Source organism: Poecilia latipinna, unplaced genomic scaffold, assembly GCF_001443285.1.
Source record: "Poecilia latipinna isolate Pla-1442-1.1 unplaced genomic scaffold, P_latipinna-1.0 Scaffold1220, whole genome shotgun sequence".
Lineage (NCBI taxonomy): Eukaryota > Metazoa > Chordata > Actinopteri > Cyprinodontiformes > Poeciliidae > Poecilia > Poecilia latipinna.
Window position 1 is genome coordinate 74,587 of NW_015113836.1, and position 14,621 is coordinate 89,207.

The 14,621-nt window shown below is 41.0% G+C and overlaps 1 protein-coding gene across 1 annotated transcript in view; it reads right to left on the reverse strand.

Annotated features, from left to right (window-relative positions):
* Nucleotides 1-413: 413 nt before the first annotated feature.
* LOC106960718 (MTSS1-like protein) overlaps nt 414-14,621 on the reverse strand; it is a 49,384-nt gene continuing 35,176 nt past the window's right edge. The window contains exons 8-15 of the mRNA XM_015053969.1: nt 13,883-13,990; nt 13,701-13,798; nt 12,303-12,576; nt 11,471-11,545; nt 8,046-8,201; nt 7,391-7,573; nt 6,459-6,624; nt 414-4,529 (exon numbers count right to left, since the gene is read on the reverse strand). Coding sequence (XP_014909455.1) covers nt 3,661-4,529; nt 6,459-6,624; nt 7,391-7,573; nt 8,046-8,201; nt 11,471-11,545; nt 12,303-12,576; nt 13,701-13,798; nt 13,883-13,990 — 1,929 coding nt within the window. The 3' untranslated portion in view covers nt 414-3,660. The remainder of the gene's footprint in view (nt 4,530-6,458; nt 6,625-7,390; nt 7,574-8,045; nt 8,202-11,470; nt 11,546-12,302; nt 12,577-13,700; nt 13,799-13,882; nt 13,991-14,621) is intronic.

Below are 14,621 nucleotides of genomic sequence, written 5' to 3' on the forward strand. Positions count from 1 at the left end.
TCCACACATCTTTCCCTCTTCCTGTCGACTTTAAAAGACTCGTCCATATCCTCCCAAACAGGCTCTACCTATTCTCAAATCTAAAAGATCAACCTTTCATAATGTTTTGTCCTGAGTTTAACCTAAGGATTGGCACAAAACTAAGTTGATCTGTGCTGGGTGCCTTGTTTGTCTGCTTTTTCTTTCTTTACGTTTTTTCTTTTTCATTGAGCACTGAGAATTTATAAGCGAGTATCTCAATGCGAACGCTTTCTCATATCTCATCTGGAAAATATTTTGGCCATCTTTCTTACACTCTTAATTATAGCAAAGTAAACAGTTTTTCAGTACTTTAGCTTTGATAAAAGGCTCATTCTTTACAGTGAACCCCGAAAGTATTCACACCCCTGTTTAATTTAGATCTTTTTTTTTTTTTTCATTTAATCAAAAGTTTTCTTCTGATAGGAAATTTAGCAGGCAGTTGTGAGCATGGCTATCTAAAAAGCTAGGAGCACTAACCCTAAGCGCTAATCATAACCTGTAGTTCTGCTAAGACTACAGCACTCACTACACCAACACAGTAGCAGAGGCTAATGCTAACGTGCTAACTTCAATTCAAATGACATCAGTCTTTGACAGACTACAACCCTGGAGCACCAATTTAATTTTAAAAAACAGCTTAGGGGAAACTAAATGCGATAAATGTTTTCAAAGTTAGCTGAAGTGCTAAACAAAAAAACAATTGTTGTTATTAGCGCATTAGCGTAAGTGTACCCACCACTGTTTACAGGTGTCTGAAAAGATAAAACAATGTGAAAGAAGTATCATTTTTGAATATCTAATCTATTTTTATATATTTTATTGAAAAATGACATAGTAAAAAATATTCATACTCTTATTGCCAGTGGGGGAAAAAAAAAACATTACAGAAGTCCAACCATTTTTATGACTGCTGACCAGCTTTCTTCACGCTTCCAATTGTACATTAACAATTTATCCTTGGAAATGAGATTCAAGTGCTTGATATTGGAAGGCCTCTTGACCATCACCCTAATCTTTTGCTCCCTCCACAGAATATATATCAGATTCAAGTTGGAACTCTGGCAGGGCCACAATAAAATGTTAATATTACTTCCAGTGAGAACAAAAGTTAATTTTAAAAGATTGCTTTTCCATTTAATTTGGTGATATACCTGTCCCAAAGTACCAACTAACAAATAACACTATGGCTAATATGTTTAGAAGAGAGCTCTAATGCCATAGACATTTGATGCATTTGTGTCTATAACAGTGTCCATGTTGAATATCTTTCTACATGGTAATCATATCACTTTTTTTTAATAAATGTAAATATATTTAATTATACAAAACTGTTATCTTTTGAGACATTTCTGTCTAACTTTCTATCAGAAACAAACTCTTTGGTTAAATGAAACTAATGTGAAGTCTGAATCTGCCAAGGGTGTGAATAATTAGAGGTTCGTCCTTACTTCAGACAGAAGTACGACATTTTTAAGAGTTATTGTGTAATTACACTGCAGTGTTTAGCATTGAGGAACCAGGTTCTGTTTTAAGATAGGGCTGGTTGAAAGCTTAAGTGTTTCATTCACTATTAAAAAATATATATACAGTTTCCCACAAATGAGCTGATATTTTTGTGTTGTGTTTATGAGCTCATGGAAAACCTTCAGCATTCTGGAGATCAGGTCCTGCAGCTTCTCTATGGTGTCAATATCATGAGATCAACTGAATTTTGAATGTTTAGCTTTTTCCAGGTTTTATTTCCACCCAATTACAATCAAGTTTGGCTGTTTCTTTTTTACTTGCACTCAAATGAAAAAACATAAAGTGATGTGCCTTTCCTGAGATGGTGCTTTAATTGTTCCACTCGATGTGCTTTACAGTTTCGAAAGGTATTTTTCCATTTTAAAAGATTTACATCTAGTTTTAAGGTAAAAGACAAAAAAAACTAAACTGATTTAAAAAAAATCTCATCTGGATGTTTTAGGCCTAGAAACATATTTCCAAGAAAAAAAATCATCTCACTCAGCAAAACATTGTACTTTTTCCCACAGTATGTCTTCGATCCTTAAAATACACGTTCAGGCAAACTCTTCAATGTCATTCCCATCCCGCCTCCCGCCTTAAAACCTGATCCGTCTTAAGAAAATATTCATACATTTTCTCATTTAACCAATCACTCCAGTGCTAGCAGTCCTCTTCACATCCTCTTTACCTCTCTCTGCCTTCTTCTACTTTAATGTATTAAATCATCTCCTTAGGACACAGTCATTGCTTTCACTCCTCTTACCACTCCATCACTCCTCCACACATACAGCATGACTACAGCAACATCTACTGGCTATTGTACAGACTCTACTCTCATCAAAGTGCTTACAGTTTTTATTTTTTCAAATTTTTTGTAATCCACTTCATTTAATAGAAAGAAACTGGGACAGAGAGAGAGAGAAAGAGAGAGAGGCGCATGAAAAACGCATGAATTCACAGTCGATGTGTAATTTAGCATTCCTGATGATTGCCTGAATGGGACAAAGGAGAATCTGCAATCCTCCAAATCCAATCGCTTCCTCGAAACAAGAAAATAAAACACATTTATTGCTCCATTTCTGATTTCACTTTTTTTTTTTTTTTTTTTTTCTCTCTGCTTCTAGAAAATATATATGAATATATCTATAGGCCTGGAATAGGTCTCGGAACTCCCCGTACAGTGGTAACAAGGTAAACGACGTCACGATATAAACGAGAAAATACGCACACGACACAGGAGAAAAAGAAAAAAAGAAAAGAAAAAAGCCCTGCCCTCGTTGGGTAACCGGCTGTCCCGCAGCAGAGCTCTACCCACCCCCTCTCTCACACACGCACACACACACATAATCAACCACATATACCCACACGCTCCATTTTTACATTTTCCGAGAAGCATACGAATGTACGCAGAAAGAGAGAGAGAGGGGAAGGGCAACAAGTACGGCTCAATGCCAACGTTTTTTTTTTTTTTTTTTTTACATCATCGTGAACCAGAGTGGCCCTCTGGTTTGTTAGCTCCCCGTACTCTTGCCAAGCAGTTCGATGGCCTTTTCGGCACAGCACGTCGTTGCCAAGACGACCTGGCTTCAGTTGAAGCCGGTCACAAGGCGATCTGAGTACCCCACCTCTCTGTCTCTCTCTGGTTCTCATCAGCCCCCTTCAGTCTGTCTTTAAAGTTGGATCGGTCAGCTGGGTTAGTCGGACAACAGGACAGGGAGACGGGTTCGGTGGTAAACAGAACAGAACCCAGCGCTCTTCTTTCTTTGCCTCCATTTATTTTCAAAATCACTTTTCCTATGAGTCACTCCGTCCCTGTCTGACGGTGTATAGAAGACAAACATGCGTCCAACACACAATAGTTATAGCGGCCTGCTAGGTCAACATGAAGTATTTCACTTGTACTCGTCAGCATCGGTTATGATTACTTATGTTATCGTTATATTAGACTGTATATCATTTACTCTAAAGGTGTCTTAACATTTTCTGCATGGATTTTTTTTCGACTTTATTCATCCTCTGTTATGATATAGCTTTTCCAACATGGTTATGTTTTCGTGTACTCACTAGGTGGTTGGGTACTACCACACCAACATTTGACCTATCGACTGACAACCCTTCGCATTTCTCTGCTGATCACAATATACGGGGAGCCGAGCGATCGTTGGAGACCGTTTTGCGAAGGCGAACTCCTCTCCTGATCGTGGTCAGCATGTCGCCGGACCCCTCAGCCCCTTCCGTCTGAGTTTCGCTCAGGCCACCTGGCATTGGGGTCGGGTCATCTGGGAGAGCGGGGAAAGGGAACTGACCCTCACCAAGGGCGTGCGCGCTCGCTACCAACTCGCCGATCTTCTCCACCAAACTGTGCCGGTTGGCCGCGATCATCTGCTCCTCCTCTGATCCGGCTGCTGAACCCGACGCCATGCAGTGCTGCTGGGCGTAGACCTCCAGCGCTGCCCCAGAGCCCCAGGCGGTGTTGGGCAGGCTGAGGCGCTTCGGTGATGCCTTCACATAATCGAGCCCTCCTTGGCCGTCCTCGGCTCCGGTGAAGAACACACACTCTTCACTTCCCACTCTGACGGGGACGCCGCCTGCTTGCCCTCCCCCCGCATAGCCACCTGCACCAGGTGAGTGTGAGTCTGCGGGAACAGTGGGTGTTTTGACAGGCACAATGGGAGGTCGGATAGGGATGGGCCCCGCACTGGACAGTGTACGCCGCACCCCCGGTTTGGTTGATGGGGTTCGACGGATAGTAGCGGTGCCTGGAGTCCCTGATCCTCCTCCTCCACCAGCTCCACCTGGCTGTCCTGGTATCCCATGAACTCCTGGACCAAGGACCCCACTGGGCAGACCAGCTGTACTGGCTGGCCTTTTGGTCTGTATCATGCGCCTGTAGTTCTGGGCAATGTTGGAATGGCGAGGAATTGTAGAAGACTTGTCAAACTCTGCCTGTCCATCCGGGCCTTCGGTGTCTCCATTTACAGAGTAGCAGTCGTAATCTGAACCTGTTATTGGTACGGGTGAGACAGAAAGAAAATTGTGAAATTTTAGGTTATTCAGTATCTCTGGTCCCCCGCAATTGGTGCTCCTCCAGACCCGTGACACGTTAAGTTTCAAATTTGATAGAAGAAATTTTACTTTGTAATTTAACACCTTGAAATTGGGCCTCTGTTTCTTTAAAAGCTCCTGCTCTTTCTGAAATTCTGCCTTCAGGAAGTCATAACATCATGGCTCCTCTATTAATTCTTTAACATTATTTTTTTTTTACTAGCATTTCACTGAGAAGTAGCTCCGATAATGAGCTCAGCAGATGTGCAGTTTGCTAATTGCTGCTGGCTAGTCTGAAGGAGCTGAGTGGGGGAGACCCAGGGAAGGGATGCTCTGTGAGGCTGAAGTTTGAAAACTGCAGCTCTGAGGAGGAGCTTTGTCCTCGAAGGCAGAGCTTGGTCCACCCAGGTGTTTTGCAAAGTTGAATGGTTGCCATGGAGATTAAAGGATTTCCCAAACAAGCATGAAAGAATCAAGGTAACGCTCCAGACATGTTTTTGATGAGGAAATAACAATATAACTTGATGTACATGAAACATTATAACATTGATTTTACATAATACTGCCCCTTAAAACTTTTCTACATTTTATCCTTCTACAGCCATGTATTTCTGTTGTTCTTGACATTTTATGTAAACAAACACAAACTAGTGCATAACAATGAAGGTGAAGCAGAAGGACATTGATGCTAACTTTTTAACGCTTTTATAAATAAAAATCTAATAAAATATTACGTTTGTCTTCAGCCCCTTTGAGTCAGTGAAACAATCACAATTATAGCAGAAAGTCTTAGTTTTATTTCGGCACGTTGTTCCCAAACTCAGTCCAGATTGAATGAACATCATCTAGTCACAAAAATTTAGTCTCAGATTTGAATCTAGCAGTTAATTGGCTGGAATCCATTGTACATCTTCCTATATCTTCAAGGTCTTTATCATTTTGTCACATGGAGCAAAAAACGCTTAAAGAAGAAGAAAAAAGGGTTTCAGCTGGAAGAACTTGCGTCACTTTTTGGGTCATACTTGGTGTATTTAGTTAAAAAGAAAATCTGGATACACCAAAGTCTGCTTTTGAGTAAAAGTGAGTCAATAGATTTCTGCTTAGTATGGGATTAAAAAGATGAATGTTTTTTAATATAAGAAGCTTTTAATTTGTTTGTAATAATTTTTCAAAATTAAAAAAAAAAAAAAAAATCCATCAGTTTTAACCACCTGTGATCCCAGCCCAGTTTTTCAATTTTTCAAGATTAGTGCAGGGTTGTATTAATACTGAGAATAATTTAAACACAGGTAGAATCCACCATTCAGGTGACTTCATATGGCAATTGCTTTTATTGATTTTTTTTTTTTTTTAGGGATATTGGTTAAAAGAGGGGCACCATTACTCCAAATACATATCACATTTTTCAGATTTATGCTTATTAAAACTATTGAACTTTTAGTTTAAAAATGAAAAATGTAAAAAAAAATGTTTTAAATAAATAAAACATCCAAGGCCAACTCATGCCTTTGAGATCCACTACACACAAAGATGCGAAACAAAAAAATATACTGGAGTAAAAATTCTGAATCACACAGAGGGAGCCGTTAAAACAAAACCATATGGGAATACTATTCAGTTTTATCTCACTGCATTTGTTTCTTAGTTGCCGTCAAGCGAACCGTCAGGATCCATCAGTCAAGAAATATGCCCACTGCCTGGACTATTAAATGAATAATTCAATTTATCTATTGTTTGTAACAGAGGCGAGGGATTCAAGTGAAAGTTACTCCATAAAATACATTTAAACAACAACAAAAAAAAACAGCTCAGCATTTCTTGATAACATCCACAGAATAGTTAAGACTGTTGACCGGTCTGAACGCTGCAGCAGACGAGAGGCTCACCTTGTGAAGGGATGGTGTCCTCGGAGCAGGACGGGGTTGTGGTCTCCGTGCTGTAGCCGCTGGAGTACTGCAGGGAGTCCCGGCTGCTCTTCTGCTGCTCCACGCTCAGGCCCCGGGTCAGCACCATGGCCAGGTCACTGGCTGCCGGGGAAACCTCCTCGCCGTGCTGATGATGACACACAGGAAAATTAGGGCTGCCATGTTTTTATCGATACGTTATGGATGCTTTGGTGCAACCTGAGCCTTTAACACTGTGGGGATGTGGACAATGTAATAAGAGAATGAAAGAATTTGAGTGGAACTTGACAATTTTATTTCATTGTTGCATTTTTATTGTGTTTTATTGACGGATGTCACTACTTTTAATGTATTCTTTTTATTCCAACTGATTTCATCATTTATTTTCCTTCAAAATAATATGCTGTTGGTGTGCAGGATTTGTTTGTAAAGTTCTATTTGAATACATTGAGACTTGCAAAAATGATATAAAGACAAATGAGACAATCATTCCTATGAACGGTTTTGATATTGTGGGTGTGTAAGCTGTAAATGAAGCTCAGTCACTTCCTTTATTTTAAAACTATTTACACTAAGATCAGAACCATAACGTGCTAATTTTGATTAATTAATTACATAGATTTTAATACATTAATGTTTTTCCAGTATCAAGCATGTTTTTTTCTGTCAGGAACCTTTGTACTCTTGCATTTCTGGTACGCTCATGAATTCATCGCAAAAGCTATATCCACAAACAACAGCGTTGGACAACGAAGCGGCTTCTCTTGGTTCATTTTAGCTTCAAAAAACTGATCAGACTGCATGCTTACAATGCATTTAGACAACAATAAAGTTGCATAATTTTTTTTTTAATTATTACATCCTAAAAAGAATTTATATTTTGAGTCGTTTGGCTCCATGTCGTCCAGGGTTACCTTGGCAGCGATGCCAGCAGGTGTCATCCGCGGCCTCTGGCCCTCTTCTGGGTGTGACGCTGCGGCGTATCCATGGGAACCCGGCGAGCCCTCGCTCTCTCTCAGCCTATCCACTGGCTCCTTTCTCCTCTGGACCGGAGCGGCGGCCGCGGGCTGCTCGTACTGACCTGCTTTGGACCAGTCCTGAACAGTTGAGGGGAATTAGTAAACAGCAGGCAGACGGCAGAGTTACAGTACCAAAAGAGACCTGTCTGCTACCCAGCATTTTGATACGCTTGCCTGAATGCAGAGAACATGGCCGAGTCTTGGTGTGTGCGTGTGTGTGTTTTGGAGCTTTTAAAGGTCATATGAAGACAGCTTGTTTTGTTTTTTTTGTTTTTTTGCCGAGTCATCAGTAGGTATGTCACACAACCAGGGAGGCAGGTAAGGGTAAATAAAAAAATAAAAAAAATAAATAAAAGAAGCTTGCATGCACACACAGCAGCCCGTGATGAATGTTTTTAGAGAAGCAAAGCAATGAGTGAAAAACAAACCAGGTGAGGAAAATAATAAAGTAATCTGAACCCTGCAGAACATATCCATCTGGAACGGAGGGAAAAGGTGGAACTGGGGGAAAACCAAAAAAAAAACAAGGGCAAGTGCATGGGCAACAAACCTTCCACATGGGAACCTTTGATGTGGGAGAGGAGGAGCTGGATCCAGAGGGGCGGATATAGGGTGGGGACGCAGGAACGGGAAGAATGACAGAGAGAGGCCTGGTGGAGCCAGAGTGAGAGAGAGCGGGGCGGAAGGTAACGAAGGACGAGCCAAACTGCGGGATGAAAGACACGGTCATGTCACCAGAGAATGGAAAAGCGGCAGGCAGACATGGCGAGGCAGCCAGCTGTGGAGAACATGAGAATGTAAAGCCGCAGTCACAGACACCCAGCCTGAATCTGAGAAGGGGAAAAGATAACCAGAGGTGATCCTAGCTGAGGGAGAAAGCGTGTAGAAGAAAGCTGCTTCCCATGGCATGACTGTGTTAGGTGGTGATGGGATGTGTTAAACAGTTCAACTGTTATAACTTTGTTTTCAGCATAACTGTAAAACTAAAATAAAATTGCGTGGCGTGCATTTGTATTGACCCTTTGCATGTGATGTCACTCTCTTAGAAACCCCGCCCACTCAGCCATGATGGCTGTCTAAACAACCAATGTGCTCCTGTAAAGCCTGTCGAAAAATTTACACAATAGGTAACAAAATTGTGACGTGACAATTTAGAGGTTTTTGAAACGGGTCAATTTGCAGACACCAGCGGAACATTCATTTATTCCTGAGAAAACAACTGGATGTTTTTTTTTTTTTTTGCTCTTGGACTGTTTCTACAGGCAGGAGACATCCAAAGGTACAGAAACATGTAAAAACATTAACACTAAATGCAAAATGCTGCTATGTTTTGTACAGTTATGTCTGTGTTCTTTCATCAAATGGCATGTTTTGAATCCATTGTTCAGTTCGATTATCATAGTTGAAGATTATTTCAATAACTCTTCCATCACAATTAATCGTTTCAGTCCTTGAGGTCAGTTTTCGCCTGCTGAAGTTGAAGGAGTTCCTCTGCTGTGAATGTTTCTGTGATTTATTTATTTAAGCTAGAAAAGGCTAGATTAATCAAATTAAACCATCACAGATTAAAGCCTTTACTCGGCTCCATCATTTGTCACATTCGCACCAAATAACCGATGCTGTTTGATGCAAATGCAGAAAGATGAAATGTTGAAGGAGATCTGAGAATTTCCCAGACATGAGGAGTCACATTTCTTTCTTTTATTTTATTTCATCAAGCACAACTACACATGTCCAGATGGAGAATGTCACCGTCAAAGATCCCCTCATCATTTAAACAAGAGCAGCCCATCATCTGATGTAAAAGAAAAAAAAAAAGAGAGATCCAAAGTTTGTATGATTGTTTTTGCGACTCCCACAGTGTGTGCTACACGGTTTCTGTCACGATATCCAGGAAGGAGAGCAAACAATCATGTTTGTCAGTCGAATTAAAGCGGGATCATGGAGGAAACCTGTCATGAAGGCGAGCTGTTGTGAAGAAAGCTTTTGCTTTGAATCCTAGACTTTTTTTCTTTTCCACCAGTAAATTATCAGCACAACTTTCTTCTACTGCACTTTAAATAATGTGCTTAAAAAAATCAAGAGGCTCTAAAACATGAAAGAAATTGCAAAAACGCATTATAGGAGGATTTATATGGGGGCCTTATCACCAGCTGAAGTGCAAAACACACCTAATTCATTATCAGTTGTTAGCACAGGTGGTTTTATTCCAAGCGAAGCAAAACAACAGCGACATTTAAAAGTGAACAGATATTACATTCATTTCAACCCAGCACTTACGTCTGAGGGGCTTTTTTCCCCTTACCACTCTAAAATAAAATCTCTGCAGGAGAAAGCATTAAGCTCTGGGGAAGTCAGTGTCAGGTTTGTGTTCCCTTTCAGAAGTCTGCCTCAAGCTGGTTTCACATAACAATAAAACCGGAGAGCTTCCTGCCACCGCTGTGAGTGAAACGTGCCATTTTAACAGCGTGCGCTGCGTGGCTCTAACAGCAACTTTCAGAACAGCCACAATTATCACAGTTGATTCAGCGCTGACAACCCGGCTTTGTTCTCCTGAAAACACGGATGTGACTGAATGGGGAGATGTTTTAGGTGAGAAAAGGAAACAGATAACTCTGACAAAGTTTATTTACAGCAGCCAGTGATGCGGTGGATTTCTGAAAAGCCCGAGGGTACGGTGACCCAGAAAGGTCAACAAAATGTAACAGCAAAAGCCACCACTTTTAAAATACATTAGGTTTATCTCTAGGTTTGTCAAAGTAATTGATAACTTGATATAATTGAGCAAATGGGTAAATTATACTCAAAGTTAAGATTGTTATTGTTTGCTTTAAATCTTTCAAATTGCTGAAATTCACTGTTTTAATTTTGTTTGTGTGTTTTAAGGAATTTCATTATGGTTTTTTTTTTTTGTAAGTGTGATTTTAATTCTAAAATGTGAATCATAAATATCTGTCCTGAAGACTTTATCTCAAACAATTTAAGATTCCTACATAACATTTGCCTTTTGGAAGCTAAATGCTGCATTGCATCCTCATGGAAGAAAGAGACAGTATGAGGAATTTCACAATGGATTAAACAAATTACTTCCTACTTTGCCCTGGAGAAAATTAAGTATTTACCCTGAACAAGCTTGATTAACTTTTTTAAATCTGGACTGTCTTTTACATGTGGCCGGACCAAAATGATACCCAACTCAACAAGTGGAAAGATGATTTGTGACAAGACAAACTGCCAATCTTTATCCTGATTGATCTGTTGGTGGGTCTGCTGGGTTCACTGACTAACCCCCCCCCCCACTCTGCTCCTCTGTGTCTTTTTTGTTTTGTTTTGTCTGAGGTTATATTTTATGTATTTGTAAATGAGTGGACATGTTCTTGTTAAAATCAATATAGATATGTTTAAAAAGTTAGATTTTACTGTAATGTTTGTGGTGTGGACCTCAGGTAGAATAGTAGAGTCAATGCTTAAATAAACAAATAAAAACTAGAAAAAAAATAATTATTAAACTAATTTGTGTCAAAATCGATACAAATGGATCCAGTCACATTTGCCCAAGTCGTCTCATCTCTCCCAACAGCAGCGCTGCATTAACACTTAGCACTTATCCTTGAATTTTAAACTGTGCTAATGTAGCGAGTACAGCGACCCACATTAGCCCACAAGACTCGCATATCTGGTGTTTGTCAAACGATTTCAATACTGTTTGGAAGAACTTCACTTGTGAGGCAGGTAGGGAAAAAAAGGAAATCCAGAAGGAAGCCACATGCCAGCTGTGCTAATGCTACAAGCTAATGCTATGACACAGATGTTTTGAGAGCAAATTTGGTAAGTAAAGCTCCTCTATCTGAAACAGTTTACCCCAGAAGATTTGTCCCGACTTCTAAAGAAGTGTATTTAGTTTGTGTGTAACAATGTGTTATGTTAAAAAAGAAGAAAAACAGCCACATTGCACAGCATGGCTACAATACTTACAGTGGTGGGGGAGCTGCATTCACTGACTGACTGGCATGTTTCTGAAGCCTCTGATGATGCAGAGCTGGAGGATTTCTACAATAGAAAGAAAAACATTTTCTTATCTAGTTTATCAGTTCTCAAAACTTGCAGTGCCATCATTTTTTTAAAATTCTTCTTGTTCTTTCAAATTCAATGGTTAAATTTGAATTTATTTTAACATTTCTTATCCATGCATATATATGGGGACAGATATACATATATAGATATACAAGTATTCAAAATATCAGGGTATTTATAAATACTCTGATATTTGGATACTTGTCCATTAGCAAGTTGCAGAAAAACTTGCTAGCCATGAACGAAGTCCTAGCATAGCACTGCTTTGTGTCTGACCTCATTTCTTCCCAGAAAAAGTCAAATCTGTTGGTTTGGGACTCACACAGAATAACAACCTTTGGTCACACTGACAAGAAGCATCTCTGTAGGAGTCAAGGTAAATTTTCACACAAAAGACATTAGCAGTTCTGCGCACATTTGTAAAGGAAACGCAGCTAATACTCTTAACCACACTCAGAACCGGTTGTGGAATAGAGAGATAAAGCTAACGCTAAAAAAACTAAGAAAGCTAACGTTACTCTTATGTCAGAAACATAACACCAGTGAAACTGCATGGACTATTCCTCATTCTTCCAAGAACAGAATTATGGCAGTGTGATTTTTTTCTACAACTTACTAAAGGACAATTATTGATGGGGAGTATTAAGTTTTTAAATGTGCATCTGAACAAAATTATATTGAATTCAGACTGTTCCTGTGTGCTGTCGTTGGTGAATGCACCAGAATTTCATACCTGACTGGTGATGTCAGAGGGCATTGGTGAGGGAGGCTTGGAATAGATGTTTGCATCTTGGGACACGAAGCCCGAATCGTGGGAGGAAACACTGCTGAGGCGGTGGGCTGCAATGCCCCCTGGTGGTGGAGGCTGTTGAGGCATGCTGCTGCGGTGGCGATAGGAGGAGGAGGAGGAGGAGGGTGAGTGTGGCTGGGAACCTCCTCCACCACTACCCACACCTGCACCTCCCCCCGACGAACGGGAGGCGCTGCTGTGGGCGCTGTTGACGCTGCTGCATGGTGAGAGTTCAGGGAGAGGTGAGGAGGGAGAGGGGGGGCAGAGCGATGAAGGGGTGAGGAGTGTTACAATGCCAGATGCAAAAGCGGTTATGATCAGAGGAACGTGGTGGAAGGTAAAATTAGTTGTTTGTTAAAGTTTGGGAGAGTGAACAAAGAATTGGAGGAGGCGAGGAGAGAGTTTGCGATTGGTTGATGGGAATGGGTCCAGGAGTTTTTGTGAGTTGGTCGGGTTGGTGTAAAGTCACACAACAGTCACAGTTAGAAGCAGATTCCCCAGAAAATGAAGGGAACCGGGTGTGAAGCGTCCAGCAGCAGTGAAAGAGGGCAAATCACAAACCGGGTACAAGACAGAAGGTAGACAAGCGAAGATGGGAAGAGAGCACAGAGGAGGGTGGTGGGGTGCAGAGAAGGAAAAGGAGGAGGGGGAGGGGGTAAACAGAGAGTGTGTGAACTCAGGAAGATTCAGGGAATAAAGAAACACTACAGGTGGAAGGGTGTGAATGTGTGATTTCCACATAAACAGACTGATGCCCTAGATGTAACATACACACGCACACACACACCCACACACACCCAGGCTGAGAGATTGTTTTCACAATCAAAATCCTCAGACATCGGTTTCTGCTAAGTGGGCCACATGTAGTGCTTTCATATGCCTTGACCGTTTTCAGATTTGGTCCGTATCTAAAAACTGTGGACATTTAGAAACATGAAGGTGTTCTACTAGACTGTCACATAATGTCCCTGTTAAATAAACTGCAGTCTGTCTGTGGTGAGGCACAAAGGCGTATAAATACTTTTGCAAGGCATTGCATTATTTACATCCAAGTAAAGCTGATGTTAAATTGGACTTTTGTGTTTTAATCTGCCTTTTCATGAGCTGTTTTACAAGCTTAATCTGTGGGAATGTTGGAGTTTAACAAAGATGGCGGCACAAACACTAACAATGTTCTGATAGACAGACAGTACAAGTGAGACACCGACATCCAGGGAGGCTCCTCTTTCCAAAACTCAAGAGTTCTGAACACAGCACTGAAATACAGCTACGTACTGGTTTTTTATGTCTTGCGTGTACGCGTGTGTGTGTGTGCGTGGGTGCGTATGTGTGTATTTGCACCTGCACATGCTGCTCTTGCGTGAGCCAGAGCTGCTCGGGGACGATGGGGGGGTCTGGTAGGACCAGCTATAATCGGAGCCCTTCAGATCCTTGATCACCTGCGAGAAAGAAAGCAGCGACTGTCAGTCCGTTTCACACACTCTTCCTGCATTTTCTACCAACCAGGTGTTGCTGCAGTTCACCTGTTCACTGGCAGGGGGGAGCTTGTGGGGGTCAGTGGTCAGCACGGTGAGGTCGTCGATGATTGCCTGGAGGTGGGTGATCTCTCCCAGCATGGCGATCTCTCCGTTCTGGCCAACAGGACACAAACAAGGAGTGTGATGTTTGTGACCGTCAGAATCCAGCCTCACACACCGTTCAGTGAGGTCATGTCCCTTATGATCGACTGCAGCTCCAAACATTTCTGACTGAAACGTCAGTTTTCATTACTTGGGAGCCGTTACCAACAAAAGACTCTAAATATTTCCCTTAATGTGATGAATGATTGATTATGACTCTACATAATAGTTGAACGATGGAGTTTTGGGGTCACCACAGATGAAAACAAAAAAGCAGGGACTGTTGACATGGTTATTGTCAACAGCAAACACCATCACTGCTCAGGTTTGGTGCTTTAATGTTTATTATCCACTGAAAAGGTTTGTGTGACTCCCACGCATTTTCACAGGATAGTAAAAGTTAGCATATATTTATGCAAACTTTCGCGCCACATTCATTTTTATATACATGCCGAAAATATGGTGCTGCATGTATTTTGTGCGTACGCACGCTTTATATACGAGGGTCCAGAATATTTTTGTGCGCCGCACTTTTGAAAATTTCTTAACTTTTACTATGAAAGTTGCAAGTACTTCGTTACTGTACTTAAGTACAATTTTCTTGTATCTGTACTTTACTTAAGTAGATTTAATAATGGATGCT